Raw genomic sequence first — 18182 nt, forward strand, 5'->3', positions numbered from 1 at the left:
TCTTCAGGAAATTGACATATCACCTCAGGAGTGCGGGTATAAACTTACTTTCTCTATTGTGGGCTTTGCCCCCTCATACCCTTGCACCCATTACTTAGTAAAAATAAATATAGAACATTCTTTCCTTTTTGGAAAAACTCACTGAAAAAAAAATGCTACATCTTTGAGAACTACAAATTCAACACAGTTCCATGTGCAAATATGCCCAATTCACCCACCAAAAGCTAAACAAAAAATATATACAATAAACAATACAACTAAGGGACAGTCACAGTTATAGGTGACATGCATAGTAATGTACACCAACACCTAGGCACAACGGAGCCAAATATGCAAGGGAGGTAGTAGGATCTATTATGTCTAGGTATTGAGAATAAAAAATGGCAGAACTCACCAGTAGCTGTGAATTCCCTTGGCTATTCTAAGAGAATTTAACATTCTTTTAGGATAGTTTCCAGTGGGGGAATTAATATTTTGCAAAAATAAATAATCCGCGGATTACTTTTAGTCTGCAGACTAAAATTTAGTACACGGATTAATATCCGGCCCATCAGAATAAAATCTCTCATGAACTAAAACACAATCAGCTGGACAAAGATAGAAAGCAAGACTAAAAAAAATGAGAGCACAAAGTAAGACTCAATTGGGCCAACTAACGATTAGTGCGCAGACTAAATATGGCCAGCCAAGTATGTTAGCAAGGCCATGAAGAGCCCAAAACACCCCCTGTAAAAACTAAAAACAAAAGTAAATAAATAAAATAAAACAGAACAAAGCAAAAAATAAATAAATAAATAAACAAAAGAAAGAAAACAGAAAGGAAAAATTGAAAAGAACTAAAACACTGACATGAACTTTTAAGTGATTCAAATACTACCTCACCTGTGCAGCAACTCATTTTCTTAAATTGAAGCAAACTCTCACCACAAATACTAGTCCATAGAAGAAACTAACAGAAAGAATTCATTTTTTCAAAAAGAAAGTCTCTATGGTATTGAACAAATGCAAATGAGTCCTTAACTGAAGAATTATTCAAAATAAATTTGCATTTGGATAACTAAAAAATGACAGAGGCAATTTTCTCCTTACATGTCCTAGACAGAAACTTTTGCCATCAAATACCAAATTTCAACCTGGAGCTAACTGTTATAACTGAATCTTAAGCCTTTTAAAATTACCATTTATAAACAAATATCAAGGCCTATGATTGATTCTCATAGCATCAGCTCTCAGCAATTCTACTATATTAAACAGCCAACCAGAGCAATGTAAAAATGCCTACGGCAAAGATAATTAATCTAAGTAGAACACAGAACAAGTGCTGTGCCTGTTCCGAACAGCTATTCTTTCCTAGATTTCATTGTGATAAATGTACAACATAGACGCTGTTCTCTGGTTATACACAAAATACACAAGCACCCAATGTTGAAGACTGATAAACCATGAACACTCCTAAAGAGCAACCCCAAAACTGCCTCTCAAGCAGTCTATTTATCATCTAAACTTATTTGCAATTTGTAAACCTAAATATAGGATTAAAAGTGAGACGATGCCATAGATTTGTTGAAGAGTTACGTTAATTAACCAGGTTAAGTAGCTACGAAAAAAACTTAAGTCTACTAAAGAGTTCACATGTGGTACATCATTCATAAGAAGCACAAACATCCTTTCCTTAGCCAAAACAGAGACAGCATTCAACAAATTTCATCTGTACTAATTAAAAGGCTTATTGAGTTTTCCTGAGCTCTACTACAGTAAGAAATTATTATATGTGTTGACATCAGCATTTAGTTAATTTCTCCCTCTAACATCACTCACTGATAAAATAGTACTGCAGGCTTACCCAGAAGTATGATTTACCAAATGTCCACTTACTCAATTTAATCTCTCATTGTTCACAAAATAGTTACTGTAGTTAGACTGACCTTCCTAGGAATATAGGAATATTTTCTTTTTATCCATACCTCATCTTAAGGGACAGTCCCCTAGGCTACAACAATTCCTGACCTTACCAACATTTAATCAAATCAAAATCCTCCTTCAACAGCTCACCCCACCTTTTTCTTCTATCACCTTTAAGAAGGCTTCCTTTTTTCCTCTACCTCCCTCACTGGAGATCTGCCTTATACCTATACAGCACGTGAAACACCTCTGAACACCTACAGCACACAATCAAGTATCTGGTTATATATTGTTCAATAGTTGCTTCAACTGAGTCATTTATATCACCTGTAAGCTTTTCAAAAACAAGGGCTATATATTTTACTTCTTTTTCATACTTTATGGTATCCGGCACAGTGCTGGGTACATAGGAGATAGGTGTTTTAAGGAAAAAATGATATATTAAAAGTAGATTTTTGCTTTCTTTTTTAATTTACCTCCAACCCTATCCCTCTGCTCCCCACAAGTGATCTCAAAACTTATGCCTTAGTATTCTTTCTTGTTTATATTATCCATCTTACATAGGGATTAGCCACCCTAGGGGCTAGATTTTAAAGTGCATAGTTTTCAGCAAAGAAATGGGAGCATAGCCAGTATAACTAGAAAAATGAGGAAGTCTACGCACATGGGAAAATAAATGTTAGAGAAGAAGTGATTATTCTAGTACTAATGAAGATGTAGGTAGAAAATTCAGTAGAAAACAGTGTATTTTTGACACAAGTGATAATGGATTAATAGAATGTTCAGGGCAGATGTTAAGTAATAATATAAAACTAATTTACCTAAGCAACAGAACAAAACAGACAGGTGCAATCTTAGGAACTAGTAGAAATCCCACCATTGTTTTAGGCTTTCTGGAATACATGTGAGCAAAACCAGAAAAGGTTGATAAGCTTGCCTGCAAAAAAAGAAGTCTGACAACAAATTTTGTTTTGTGCTCTCTCGACCCCTCTGAAGGCATTTTTTAAAACTGTAAATGTGTTAAACTATAGTTGAAACAGCTAAGTTTACCAAGTGAAAAATATTGTACTGAAAAGCTCAGGAAAAAAAGGTAAAATTATAAAGTCTTCAAAAAATAAGTACGGTAGGAAAAAAAAAAGTACAGTAAGGTTTTGTGTTTAGTTTTAAACATAGAGAATAAAAAATGTACCATGTCCTATCTAGTCTGGTACCTTTAACAGCTGAAACGACCTCGAACCCAATTTTCTGCTTACTCATAGCTAGTTGTAAATAGTACTACATTTATTCATTTTCAAGTATGTGGACAGTGTTCTAAGAAATTGAGTATGTAAGGACTGACTTGTGGATACTGCTTTCTGTGATACTTAACCAATAATCTATGGCCCCATATATCCTACAGACACTTAACTATTAAACTTACTACGTGTTCCAAAGACTTAGCAACAAACATTTTAAAGTAACTGATATCCATCTTATTATTACCATTATGAAAAAGAAATTAGGAACTGCTACAATACATATGGTATAACTTGAAAGGTACTGTAAGAGTTATATGGTGGGAATTAATCATGGAGAGCTCAGAAAATTAGAAAATATTTCATGGGAGAAGTTAAGATTTGAATCTTGACAAAAGATTAAGATGTGGTAAGCAGGCAAGAAGAAGATCCTTCCAAGTGTGAAAAGACGCTAATAAAAGAGAAATATAAATCGCTTCTCTGGGGGAAAATTAGAGGTTAGAAAGGTCAGGAACAGAACAAGAATAAACTTCTTGCTTTTCTGGGGAAAAAAAGAAACAATAAGGAACAGAATGACTGTATAATCTATTATCCAAAATGGGACACTTTTGAGAGTGAAGGGACATTCAATTAATAACTGAACTAGACAAGCAAAAGTGGGACATAATCATCACCTTGTCTTTATATGTATGTCATATTTTCCTAAAAGCAATGAGTAATCAGAGAAGATTTCTAAATAGGAGTGACAGTATTACATGTACTTTTAAGAAAACTGAGCCACCTGGGTGGCTCAGTAGGTTAAGCGTCCCACTCTTGATTTTGGTTCAGGTCACGACATCATGGTTTGTGAGACCAAGCTCTGCATGATCAAGCCCTGTGTCAGGCTCCACGCTGATAGTGTGGAGCCTGCTTGGGATTCTCTCTCTCTTTCTATCTCTCTCTCTCTCTCTAACCCACTCTCGCTTGACACATATGTGCTCTCGCAAAATAAACAAACATTAAAAAAGAAAAAAAAAGATGTGAAACTGAAGGAGGGAAACTGGTTAGGAGGCTGTTTTAACAATTCTATGATACGATGATGGCCAAAACTAAACTCCGGGCAGGACAGAGAGGACAAACCATAGAACTATATTGGAGGCAGGATCTTTATATTACTTTAGAACTAAAATAAAATAATCCTTTATGTGCATATTACTATTTTCCAAAGAATCCTAGAAAAGACAATAGCTAATCGGTATCTTGCAAAAGAAAAAACTCCAGGCACAAAGAGTAGGAGTGATGTTCAAACTAGATCCTCACTTCATACCTAATAGACAGACTGTCATTTAACCATACCTCGGTATACTAAGTGCAGAATTTAAGCTTCCTCTTCTGCCAGCCAATTTCCATCTCTTTTTAATTCGCAAACTTTCTTTGTATCACTTGTTTTCCTTTCCATCTGGCTTTTTATTCTTTGAAGTTTACAGTATACAGCAATGCAGGAGGTTTTTATCCTCTTATCCCCACTCAGTAATGGTCCCTGTTTCAAAACATTAGCATTTTCTTTCCTACTTAAACTTTAAATCAATGAATTAGATTGCTCTGGCTATTAAGTAATAGTCAAGGGCAACTTATTGGATTTCTAAATTCTCAAGATTCCTGCCCTAAACCATACTAGAAACATCTCATTGTCTAGTTCTTCTGTTTGCTATTTTTCCTACACATCTAAATCCCTTCACTTCAATGTTTGCATAAAAGACATTTCTTTCTTGATCTTTCTGTCTGCCTACATTTTTGAGCACACCAGCTTCCAGTATTTGGGGATATAGCTGTACTATACTGCAGCACAGAAAAGCAGGGTTCACATGCTCACAGTTTTAGGAAATGGACCTAATGTAGGTTCTATCAGAAGACCAAAATAAAGGCAAAGCAGCTTTTGTTTCCAGACTTTGTTACCTGCCCTCAAAAGGCAAGAAGCTCTTCTCTTTAGAGAACATTATGTGTTTCTTAAAAAATAACTTCACTGGCAGCCTAGCATAAGACAGTACTTCTGAGGCTGGTGTTTACTATCATAACAGAGAAGACAGGGGACTCACTTCCTGCCAGAAATTTAAAATTTTGTGTTTTCATTTTGATAATAACCTATTTTAAAAATCAACATAAGCATATTTTGGATCATCTAGATTCATCCAGATGACAGAATAGTGTCATGGAATTTCTGTGTCTGAATTTGGTTTTGTGTTTACAACCAATAACATCAACCTAGTTATGTGCACTAATGAGAAATTAACATAAGTGTACTTATTACATAATAAATGCATTTGTACTAAGTGAAAATCAAATTATGCCAAGGCACACTATATGAATGAAGAGTTCACAGTAGTTTGAACACACAAAATAGGTGGGAGAAGTGAGTCATCATTCTATACATGGTATATAGGAATGGAAGCCTAAAGAAGACAAACAAACAAAAGGGCTTTATATAGATTATTCAAGTTTGAAGAGCATTATTGTAAGATATAAAACATCAGGAGTCCACATAAGTAGAGGAAGATGTAAAGTATACATATTGACCACAAATCTTATGCAGGCTGCATTTTAATTATAAACAACCATTCCTCACCTCACGTTCCATCTTAGCTAATACTTCAAAAGATATATCCTGGGGGAAAAAATGCAGAATATGACACACACTAATACTGGCAGCAGTCTTGATGTAAAAAAAAAGGATAGAAACTGTTAAAGTAAATTTCATGACCTCAATTTCAGCATCATGTTGGTTAGATACTCTATATTAAGGGTAGCATGTAAGGAATACTTAGATTATACCAAAAAGAGCTTTATTTTTCTTTCTTCATAAAAATGACACTCTTATTAATGAAAGTGTGGAAATGCAGAACAAAGAAAATAAAATCACCTACACTCATCTCAATCAAACATTAGCATTTTGGAGTATTTCCCTGTATTTATTCAATATATAGAATTCTCTTTATTTTTTGTTTTTCTTTAACATGGTTGAAATCATAGTATACTACAAGTCACTTATACTTTAACTTATAAAACTTCACTGAATTCAAACTACAACTCAACCTTTAAATCCCAAAAGGTCACCTAGGAATCTCTGAGTTTAGAGCCAGGTGAGAGACCCTAAGTATCTTCTGACCCAGTTCAAAATAAACTTTAAGCGTAAGATCAAAGAATGGTTTATCTCAGAATACTTAGTGTTTATTATAAATTTTAAAAGGTGTGGTGGGGAAGGCAACATCATGGCCAGTAAAAGCTAACCTAGAATTCTGGCACTAAAACACCAAGATCTCCGATTCTAAACAAGTAATTAGTGACAAAAGGATCTTCTGCAGTGAAGAGAGATAATAAGATTCTGAGAACTTGAAGGAAAAGTAACAAGAACCATAATACAATTTACAGAAAGAAACATACTTTGAATCTGGGAATATGAATTATTTCATCTATAGCCCTAAATTATTTCACCTCTTATCATAAAAGATACATAACCAACTAAATGAACCCATCAATGCTCAAAACAAAATGTTACATCTACATTTTTAAGTACAGAAAATCTCTGCTTGAACCATAAAAGAGCTGAACATTTCTAACTCACAAAAATATATAATGAAATATACATAAAGACGAGAAGAGGTACATGTTACATAACTCTAAATAAAGTCTGGCATTGCATGCGCGCGCGCGCACACACGCACGCACACACGCACACACACACAGAAGTTTAATCCTGGCTTCGTCATGGCCACCTATGTAATCCTGAATAAGTCACTTGGTATCTTTGGCCAGAGTTTCTGAATCTATAAAATAAGGACACTAGAGATTCACTCTAGCAATAAGCCCTGATTGAGATTTTTTTCCTCTGCTCTAATCTCACAAATTACACCGAAATGAAAAAACTTTTAAGTAAAATCTCTCTTAAAATTATTTCAATTAAGTATCAAAGAAAAAAATCAATTTTCTGGTAAATTAGTACCTATGCTCTTAGAATTGGTTCCATCTAATGTTGGGGTGAGGCTATCCAAGGGCTAGTGATATCCCATTAACATATCAATACTTTCAATGTATACTCCAAGCCAGATCAAATCTTTTTATTTCTCTCCCAAAACACCAACAGGAAAGTAAATGAAAGAAAAAAGACAGTATAATCTATAATAAGATCTACATAATAATAGTTTTAAAAATAAATATATGAAATATACATTTTCATATGCTATATATTGAAAAAGTATCTCTAATTGTGTGAAGAAATTAACTTCTGAGTTTTACATAGTCAAAATTTATATATAAGATACTACTCCTGATGAAATTCTTTATTTTGATGATATAGGTACACTGTCGTTATCCTACAAATAAAAACCCAGGCTGAAAACCATCTACAGGAAATCAGTAGGGACAAAACTATATACTGTCAATGACACACTGATACTACCCAACTATATTTAGATGCAGAGCTGCTGTATACTTTGTACTCAGGCAGCTATCTAGTATCAAAATAGTTTAGTTTAAGAACAATGAGAAACCCAAATTTAAGTTAACTACTGGTTAATGTGCTTTTTAAAAAACTCTTTTTGACTCACCTTAGTCCAAGGATGCGCCTTAATTTGAGGGAATTTGAATTCTGTGTAGTTTGGGTTCATTTCTCTAATTTGCTCCCTTGTTGGTGTCCCCAGGACCTAGATAAAGAAAGCAAGTTATTGTCATATTTTTCTATATACTTACAAATATTAAGTCTTTATGTTTTAGCATATTGGTTTCATTGGAAAAAGGAATTCCAAAGTTATGAAATACAAAACTCGTTAAAAAGAGCAGACTTTGCACGAGACTTTTTTTTTTTTAAGTTTATTTTTGAGAGAGAGAGAAAGAGCACACACGCTTGTGGGGTAGGGGCAGAGAAAGAGGGAAAGAGTGAATCCCAAGCAGGCTCTATGCTGTGAGCGCAGAGCCCAACATGGGGGTGAGATTGTGACCTGAGCTGACGTCAGAAGAGCCTGACACTTAACTGACTGAGCCACCCAGACGCTCCAAGACTTTTAATTTTTAACTGGCTATGGATCCTAATGCTATACTACCCTACACAGACTTCTATGAGATAATCATAATGTGAAGCCACTGTTGTAAAAAAAAGATCACTCAAAAGCATTCAAGTAAAAATCAAACATCTTTGTTCTAACTAGAAAAACCATCTACTGTAACCATGGACATTTGAAATGAGATCTTTTATTCATTTAGTGTAGTCAAAGATTTTAATTTTTTTAAGTTTATTTATTTTGAGAGAGAGAGAGAAAGAGAGAGAGAGAGACAGAATGAGTGAGTAGGGGCAGAGAGAGGGAGAGAGAGAATTCCAAGCAACTCCATTCTGTCAGCGCAGATCCCGACGTGGGGCTCGAACTCATGAACCATGAAATCATGACCTGAGATGAGGTCAAGAGTCAAACACTTAATGGAATGAGCTACCCAGGTGCCCCACAGGTTTTATTATCAATAAATTAATAAGGAGAACTTACTCAAACAGTCATCAATAATACCATTCAGTGAGTATTTAGTGATTGTTCCCTGTGTCCAAGGAACTATGCTATGACATATGGAGAATACAAAGAAGAGGAGATTTCTTGTTATAATGAAATTACATATTTGTGCATGGGAAAGAGTATAATACAAAATAAAAATATATTGAATGCATCATTGCCTCTAGAGATGCAGTATGCACTGGACAAAGGAAAGTCTATGGAATTGACTGCACAAGACAGATGACAGGAAGAAACATAAATTACTAAAAACGAGAGTGCTTTGAAGAAAGATGATACATATCTTTCTTTATAATTCTAAAGCCTGGTATAAAACAAATTTGTTACAATATTCAGCCATTTGTAATTCAAAAATAGTGGCAAAGAAGGAGTGGAACTTAATAATAAGTACTGGATTTGTGGTGGTAACCAGTGGATAATCAGGGCAAAGTAACAATTTCAGGGTTTTTCTGGTTTGTTTTTTGGTTCTAATTCTCTAGACTTCATTAAAACCAGAACTTAATCAAAATTTTAAGAGTTTTATTCTTCAAAAGACACTCTTTTTTTTTTTTAATGTTTACTTATTTTTGAGAGAGAGAGAGACACAGAGTGCGAGCAGGGGAGGGGCAGAGAGAAAGGGAGACACAGAGTCCAAAGCAGGCTCCAGGCTCCAAGCTGCCAGCACAGAGCCTGATATGGGGCTTGACCTTACAAATAGTGAGATCATGACCTGAGCTGAAGTCTGATGCTGAACCGACTGAGCCACCCAGGCGCCCCCAAAAGACACTCTTAAGAAAACAAAAAGGCAAGCTACAGACTGAAAGAAAACATTTGCAAAACATACATTCTGCAAAGGACTCCTATCTAGATTATAGAAAAGACTCCTATAAACTCAAAACAAAACGACAAACAACCCAATAAAAATGGGCAAAAGATAGAACCAGACACTTCGCCAAAGAACACTCAGATAGTAAACTAAATAAGCACATGCAAAAATGCTCAACCTCATTATTATCAAGGAAATGCTAGTTAAAACTGTAAGATACCACCTACATACCTATTAAGAAGGTTAAAGTTAAAAAAAAAAAAAAAGATTGCCTGTGTAAACCAAGTCCTGGTGAGGATGTAGAGCAACTGGAATTCTCATCCATTGCTAGTGGAAAGGTAAAATTGTATGGCGCCTTAGAAAATACTTTGGCAGTATGTTAAAGACATAAACATATACTTACCATACATCCATCATTCCTACTCCTAGGTATTTACCCAAGAGAAATGAAAGCATATGTTCATACAAAAACTTTTACACAAATGTGCATAGCACCTTTTTTTGCAATTGCCAAAAAAGTAGCAACTCCTCAAATGTCCACAACAGATGAATAAATAAACAAATGAGGGTATACCCATACAATGGAATACTATTCACTAATAAGAAAAAGAACATGAATGAATCTAAAAAAATTTACACTGAGTAAAATAAGCCAGACCAGAGACAGTACCTACTGTTATCATTTCATTTGTACAGAAATGTAGAAAATTTTGTCTCCAGTGACAGAAAGGAAAGCCATGATTGTGAAGGCTGGAGACAAGCCTTACAAAGAGTACTAGTGAATTATGGGGGGTGAGGAATATGTTCATTGTCTTGATTTCATGGTGGTAGTTTCTTATGTGCATACGTCTTACCAAACTGTGCACTTTAAATATGTGCACTTTATTATATGTCAATTATATCTTTCAGAAACTAAGTATAAGAATATATAAAGTTGAAGTAAGAGAGGTAGAACATTCTGAGCTATAGAGTTATATACTATTATTTGTCAATGTAAGTAAAAAAAGAATCTAGTTAACTATAAAATGACTTTTAATTGCCTAAAAGACAATTTCTGAGCAAACCCCTGATGTCATTGAGGGGATAAAAAAAGATGTGTAAAAATGATCTAAATTATAACACATCACTCTGTGGAAAGCTCACTTTTGGGCACTGGAAACGTATCTCCAGTTATTTAAGCTCCCTTCCTTTTTGCAGCAGAAGTCCAACTTTACAGACAGGAGCAAGGTATTATCTAGTATTGGGAAGGGAAATCACTGGCTTTTGTAGCTGTAGACATCAGACATTGTAAGTAAGGAACTATTCACACTTAAAATATGAAGGCTAAAAAGGAATCTTAATTTTTTTTTTTTAATTTTTTTAATGTTTATTTATCTTTGAGACAGAAGACAGACAGACCATGAATGGGGGAGGGTCAGAGAGAGAGGGAGACACAGAATCGGAAGCAGGCCCCAGGCTCTGAGCTGTCAGCACAGAGCCTGACGCGGGGCTCGAACTCACGAACCATGAGATCATGACCTGAGCCGAAGTCGGAGGCTCAACCGACTGAGCCACCCAGGCGCCCCAATTTTTATTATTTTTAAATGTTTATTTATTTTTGATAGAGAGAGACAGAATGTAAGAGGGGGAGGGGCAGAGAGAGAGGGAAACAAAGAATCCAAAGTAGGTTCCAGGCTCTGAGTTGTCAGCACAGAGCCTGACGTGGGGCTCAAACTCATGAACTGTGAGATCATGACCTAAGCTGAAGTTGGATGCTCAACTGACTAAGCCACCCAGGAGCCCCTCAGTTTTTATTTTTAAGTAATAAAGCAAACACTAATATCCTATTTTAGACCCTCAATGAAGGGTGTGTGTGTGTGTGTGCACGTGCGCGTCTGTGTGTCTATGTATGTGTGTATATGTACTGGGAAAGAGGGAGAGGAGTGAAAAAGAAGGGAGTGTGAACTAATCGATAATTCTGCTCCCCAAATGCAACCCTAGTGGATTCTTTTAACTACTGGAAGAAAACAACAACGACATGAATAACTGAGTATTTAAAATGCATATCTTCAATGATGCTACAACTTACTAATTCCATTTTAAGGTATATCCTCTAATCTAGAGAAACTTTTTATACATCCAAAGCAACATTGTTCATAATAAAATACTGCAGGCAAAAGCAAAAATCCCAAAGTAGCATTAATAAATTGAGGTACAGTCATAAAATGGTACATTAACTACACATCCCTTCTGAAGAATCTCACAAAGTGGTGTTTTCACTCAGCAATGAATACATACAGTAGGACTGCCTTATATAAAGCTTAAAAGCAGGCAAGACCAAAGTATATTTTAGTTTATATAGTAAAATTCTAAAACTATATAATAAACAAACATGGGAAATAAAAACTAAAATAAAAAACATGGGAATATTTGTTAGAAAAATCAAGTATGGATTATTAAACTCAACAGAGAAAATACAGGAGGGATTATAACCAGATTGGGGCATAAATAATTCCTTTGTTTTTTTTATAACCTTTTAAAAAATATTATTTATTTAAAATATGAAATTTATTGTCAAATTGGTTTCCATACAACACCCAGTGCTCATCCCAAAAGGTGCCCTCCTCAATACCCATCACCCACCCTCCTTTCCCTCCCACCCCCTAGCAACCCTCACTTTGTTCTCAGTTTTTAAGAGTCTCTTATGTTTTGGCTCCCTCCCTCTTTAACCTCTAACCTTTAATTCTTAATATGAGTAATAATTACATGATATTCACTTTATTATTGTGATTTACACTGAATACATTTTAATATATTTCTGTATTATGATATATTTCACAGTAAACGAAATGACATTTAAGAAAAATGCCCACATTTGAATCACTATTTGCTGTGCAGTCCCCCTCTATTTATTCAGTACTTTGTTAACACAAGACACAGTCCTAACTCCCTACTAGTTGGTAAGAATGCCAAAAGAAATGAGAATTGAATGATGTCCAATTAGTAAATGCAGACTGTATGGACAGAGATCACATGGACTTATCAGCCATTTGGTTAACTTTCCAATAGAGGCTAAGCAAGAGAATTCCAGTTACAAACTATAATGAAAAGGCAGCATCCTCCCTGAAGTGAATGTTATAAAACGTGTTTTTTATTATAACCTAAGGTGAAGTAAATCTGTGAAATACACAATAAAACAGCTGTGAAACATGCCATATATACAAGTTTGCTTAACATACAAACTTTTAATAATTTATTTAATGTGAAAGCAAGAAGGTATACTGTGTGTTTTCACTCCCATATCTTCTCCTTAAATTCCTACATCTAAACATTTGCCCAAAATTTTATATGTATTTTTTTCAGTGAAAACCCTTTTCCTTTATACCAACTACCCAGATTCTATGATTAACATTTTACTGTGTTTGGTTCATCACACTTCCATCCATCTATCCACACATATATAAATTCACCTTATTTTTTGATACATTTCAAAGTCAGCTGCAGACATTAGTACACCTCAGCGTATGTGTACTGGAATTAATTACGGTTCAATATTTATGACTTTTACATAAGTATTTTTCTGTGTATTTCGAATCTTCTTTCAATATACACAGTGTATATATGTGCAAAATCTGTTATCACACTGAGAAATAATGTTTTGGCAAATAATGATATAAAAAAGATTCTTAATTATAATTATAATTATAATTGATGGTCAGAGTTTAAATGTGTCCTTTACTTTTAAAATATGTGTATTTGTGACTTCTGAGAACCTAGTTACTAACCAGTAAGTGGAATCACTGATCTATTCACTATCAGTTAGTTAAAAGCAATTAACCAAATAAACTAGTCTGTTACCACAAAGCAGCAATGGAGAACTTCTTATCCGTGTTATGGCCACATGATCATGACTCACTGAGGCCATTAGATGGGGAAACAGAGATTCTAATGTCATAGGATTTTCTATGTTTAACTTCTCTTGCCAAATAGTCAACTACTATAATATTTTTCTATTCTTTTTACTATTTTTTAAAAAATCTTAAACCAGGTTCTCCCCAGGTTGGCTAAAAGAGATGAAAACTAAATGGGAAATCCCACAGAACAGGGGTCAGCAAACTTTTTCTATAAAGCATCAGAGTAATACTTCAGGCTTTGTAGGTCACAGAGCCTCTGTCACTAGTCAACTCTGCTGCTGTAGCAAAATGCAGCCATAAACAAAAGTTTATTTACAAGAATAAGTAGCAGAGTGCGTTTGGCTCCTGGGCCGTAGTTGCCAAACTCTGACCTCTTCCAAACAGTTTTAGAGATGAGAAAAAATGAGGCCCAGAAGGAGCACCTTTTCAGGTTAAAACTAATTAGAAGCAGAGTTGGGCATAATTCAAATCTCATCAGTGGCAAAACAATTTTAGGAGATGGTATCAAAGAATCCATTTATTGGACTTGATTGGAAGACAATATTTGTTTCTAATTTTGGAAGCCGTGAAAGATGTTGATGCTATTAAGCATGAACGCATAGTGCTGGAAAAAAAAAATATTTAAGACATTCAAGAAGAACTAAGGGGCCAATATTAGGTATATCATTTCGAAGAGGGCATGAAGGTAGAAAACAGGTTTGGTAGTACTTGATGTACAGGTGCTTGGTGGATGCGACAGTGTATAACAGGTCGAGCAAGCTGAAGGAGAAGAGCACTAAAGATGGCCCATGGGACACAAATATATAGGTAAAAGGAAAATTTAAAAAGAAAACTGAGACAGAAGTCCAAGAGACTAGAAGTCCTACAGACAATGATACCATGGAGGCCAAGGAAAGTAAACATTTAAAGGACAGAGGTAACTTACGACACAATTAGCTCAGCTAAAATAAAGCCCAAAAGGTATTTACTACATCTGGCTGTGAAGAGACTTCCCTTCTGACCATGGTGAGATCAACCATGAAAAGAGGAAGCAGACACAATCATCTGAAGTAAGTGGAGACAGCATATGTAAGTTCTCCTTTCAAAAGGTCCATGAGTGAGGAAAAGGAGAGAACAAAGAGAAGAAATATTGAGCATTCAGTATATAGAAAGCTCTGCGTGAGGGATTATCAGTTTTCTTTTCTCATTTAAACTTTATAAATACTTTATTACCCATTTTACACTTAAAAGAAACCTACAAGTGATGGTGGTAAACCAACTTCTCAAAGCTACAGTTTGTCAACTGTAAATATGGGATTCAAATACATGTGTAGTTGACTCCCTAAAATGGTCTACCTAATATTAAGGGAAAAAACAAGGAAAAGTTTTTTTTAAATAATTCAAAAAAATCATTTTCTTAAACTCTAATGATTATACTATAAAATGAAGTCTGAATCTCTTTGAGTTGTGCAGGATATACTAAGATTTTATAAGATCACAAGGCTATAATTAAAAGCTAAAAAAAATAGAATTAACAATAAAAAATGATTTAAAATAAATCTACCCATATCTGGTAATTCAACTTAATAAAAAGAATATCTTGGGGCGCCTGGGTGGCTCGTCGGTTAAGCGTCCGACTTCGGCTCAGGTCGTGATCTCACAGTCTGTGGGTTCGAGCCCCGCATCGGGCTCTGTGCTGACAGCTCAGAGCCTGGAGCTTGCTTCCGATTCTGTGTCTCCCTCTCTCTCTGGCCCTCCCCTGCTCATGTTCTGTCTGTCTCTGTCGCAAAAATAAATAAAAACATTTAAAAAAAAATAAAATAAAAAAATAAAAAGAATATCTTGAACGGTTAATATAGATCTGAGGCAACAGAAGAATTATATGAAGAAATGTAAGCATCTAATTAGCTAAACAAGATTAGAAAGTTTAACCTCAAACTTTGATAAATCACTTTCAGACTTCCTTAATTGTAGATTCTCACTATAAATCCTATGCTTACTCGTGTCTAACTATATTTGCAATACTAAGCATTCAACTCTTTAGTATTTTTGCCTGCCGTGATTATTTCACATGTATAAAATCTTGCTTGGAATGTTAAACAGTGGGTAAGTGCCATATTATGCATAGTTGTGCATACTGTAATTTTATTGCAAGAATTTTTAATTGCAAAGCCTAACTTACAGAAACTATTGTTGTTATTAAATTGTTTTGGGAGCCATAACTGCTTAAAGGTGGTCAAGTGTAAACTAAAAGCCTTAAGTAAAGTAGCACAATTTGTATAATTTTGCATCAGTAGTTCAATAAATTTGGAATGTCATGCAAAGGCTTGCACTATTTAAAAGTAAAAAAAAGGGGCGCCTGGATGGCTCAGTCAGTTAAGCAAGCGTCCGACTCCTGATTTTGGTTCAGGTCATGATCTCATGGGTCATGGGATTGAGCCCCACGTTTGGCTCTGTGCTGATGGCGCTAAGCCTGCTTGGGATTCTCTCTCTCTCTCTCTCTCTCTCTCTCTCTCTCTGAAATAAATAAATAAAACTTTTAAAAAAGTAGAAATTGTCAGACTCTATAAAAAAAGTAAGTATATGTTGTCTGTGAGTAACTTGAAATATAAAGACACTTAGGTCAAAATGCAGAAACTTATACCATGCAAACACTTATCATAAGAAAAATGGAGTGCCTACGGCAGAAAATGGAGACTTCAGGGCAAAGAAATTAAACTAAAGAGGGACATTTCCTAATGATAATATTAATTTTAAGACTATACTTGAATACCATGTATAGACGAAAATATAGAACACAGGAACTCTCTCATTTGTTGGTGGGAGTGAAAAATAGTAAAACTGTTTTGGAAAACAGTTTGCTAATTTCTTATGAAGTTAACATAGGCTTATATGACTGGCAACTTCAGTCCTTTATAGATACTTTCAAGTCCTTTCTTGAAAAGAAATATGCGTATGCTTGCAAAAAGACTTGTAAACAAACATTCATAGCAGTTTTACTTGCAACAGCCAAAAACCAAAAACAAGTCAAATGTCCATGTACAGGTGAAGAGATTAAAAAAAAGTGTGTTCTAATAGAATACACCTCAGCATAAAATGGAAAAAACAGGTGATATAAGCAACAACACTGATGAATCTCAAGAACATGATGTTGAGCAAAAAAAGATACAAAAGAAACATACATTCATAATAAATTATAGACAAGAAAAACAAATCTGTACTGAAAGAAAGCAGACCAATGGTCATCGGAGACAGAAGATGGGGAACTAACTGCGAAGGTGCATGAAGAGAACGATCAACTGTCTTGGTTTGCCTGGCATACGCTGGAATATTTACTCAGCCCAGGCTGTACACAGGAACACTTTTGGGGTGACGGAAATGTTCTAAATCTTGACCTGGACATGGTTATATATATTTGTCTAAGCTTATTAAACTATATACTTATAACAGCTACATTTTATGTAAATTACACCTGGATGATGTTGACTTGAAAAGTAAAACAGACCACTATGTAATTTGTGATACATTTACTACACTAAATATAACCAGATGCTTATCCTTATCCTCTGTTAAGGCCAGCATCTAAAGTGTCAGAGTAGGTACCAAACTCTACAGAATTATTTTATATATAATATATACATGGTCTTTAAGAAAGCAAAGGTATGGGGCTCCTGGGTAGTTCAGTCAGTTAAGTGTCTGACTTTGGCTCAGGTCACGATCTCATGGTTAGGGAGTTCAAGCCCTGCTTTGGACTCTCTCCTGTTAGCATAGAGCCCACTTCAAATCCTCTGTCCCCCTCCTGCAAGCACACGTGCGCTCTCTCTCTCTCTCTCTCTCAAAATAAATATTTAAAGAAAGCAAAGGTAAGACAATCAAGAGGCATTTAAAATTTTGTGCTCAGCCTCTTAAGTCATTCATTCATTCAAAACATTTATTGAGTTCCTATCTTCAAAGAGCTGTAGGGCAGAGAGACTTCTACAATCAGCAAAGATCAGTACAACAAAATAAGTGTAGATACATGTGTGAGATGAAAGTGCTACCCTGCTCTAGAGGAAGGGGAAGGGGTTCAGGAAAGAGTTCTGGAAGGAGAGACAAGAGCTGACTCTACTTAAAGAGTCTAGGAAGCAAATGAGTCAGACGCGCATTCTATGCATGATAGGTGTGAAGTGGAAAACAGCCTGATTTGGATAACAGTAACAGCTGAATAGGAACAGAGACTAAGAACTGGATAATGGAGGGACAGCAATGTTACAGGCTGAAAGGTAAATGACAAATTATGAAGAGCAAAGATTCTAAAAGCATCACTATCTGCAATCAATACAATAAACACAGAGGACATTTAACTATCCTATTTCTATTTGAGTATATCTTTAGATTTTATATTCAGTTTTATTATATACAGAGTATATATTTCTACCTGATACGCTATTAGGAGTATATTTCTACCTGAATTACTCCACCTCAATTATATAGTTGGAATTTTTCAAATTATATAAACTGAGCCTTTTCATTTGATAGATTAAAAAAGAATGTTTGAAATGAATCTTATCAACTCTTTAAAATTCCCTTGAATTTTAAAAGATAGAAAAATATTTTTCTCCAAAACTTTTAGATTAAGGACATATGGTAAGAAAAAAAATAACTCTTTCTGGGTTTCCTAAAAACTGAGTTCTGCCATGACTTAAAGGAAATGAAACTACACATAAATGTTTTATGTACTTTCTGTAAGTATGATAGTTCGCACAATGAAAAAAGGGGGGGAGGGGAAATGTTAAAAATTATCACACTACCGTTAAGAGTATATGTATTCTGTTATCTATTATTAGAATAAGACCTCTCC

General features: G+C 34.9%; 1 protein-coding gene across 3 annotated transcripts in view; it reads right to left on the bottom strand.

Annotated features, from left to right (window-relative positions):
• GSK3B (glycogen synthase kinase 3 beta) overlaps positions 1–18182 on the bottom strand; it is a 190544-nt gene that overhangs the window by 32073 nt on the left and 140289 nt on the right. For all 3 annotated transcript variants that reach the window (XM_015064612.3, XM_015064613.3, XM_027060929.2), the window contains exon 8: positions 7718–7813. In XM_015064612.3, coding sequence (XP_014920098.1) covers positions 7718–7813 — 96 coding nt within the window. The remainder of the gene's footprint in view (positions 1–7717; positions 7814–18182) is intronic.

This window comes from Acinonyx jubatus, chromosome C2 (genome assembly GCF_027475565.1).
Source record: "Acinonyx jubatus isolate Ajub_Pintada_27869175 chromosome C2, VMU_Ajub_asm_v1.0, whole genome shotgun sequence".
Classification (NCBI taxonomy): Eukaryota; Metazoa; Chordata; class Mammalia; order Carnivora; family Felidae; genus Acinonyx; species Acinonyx jubatus.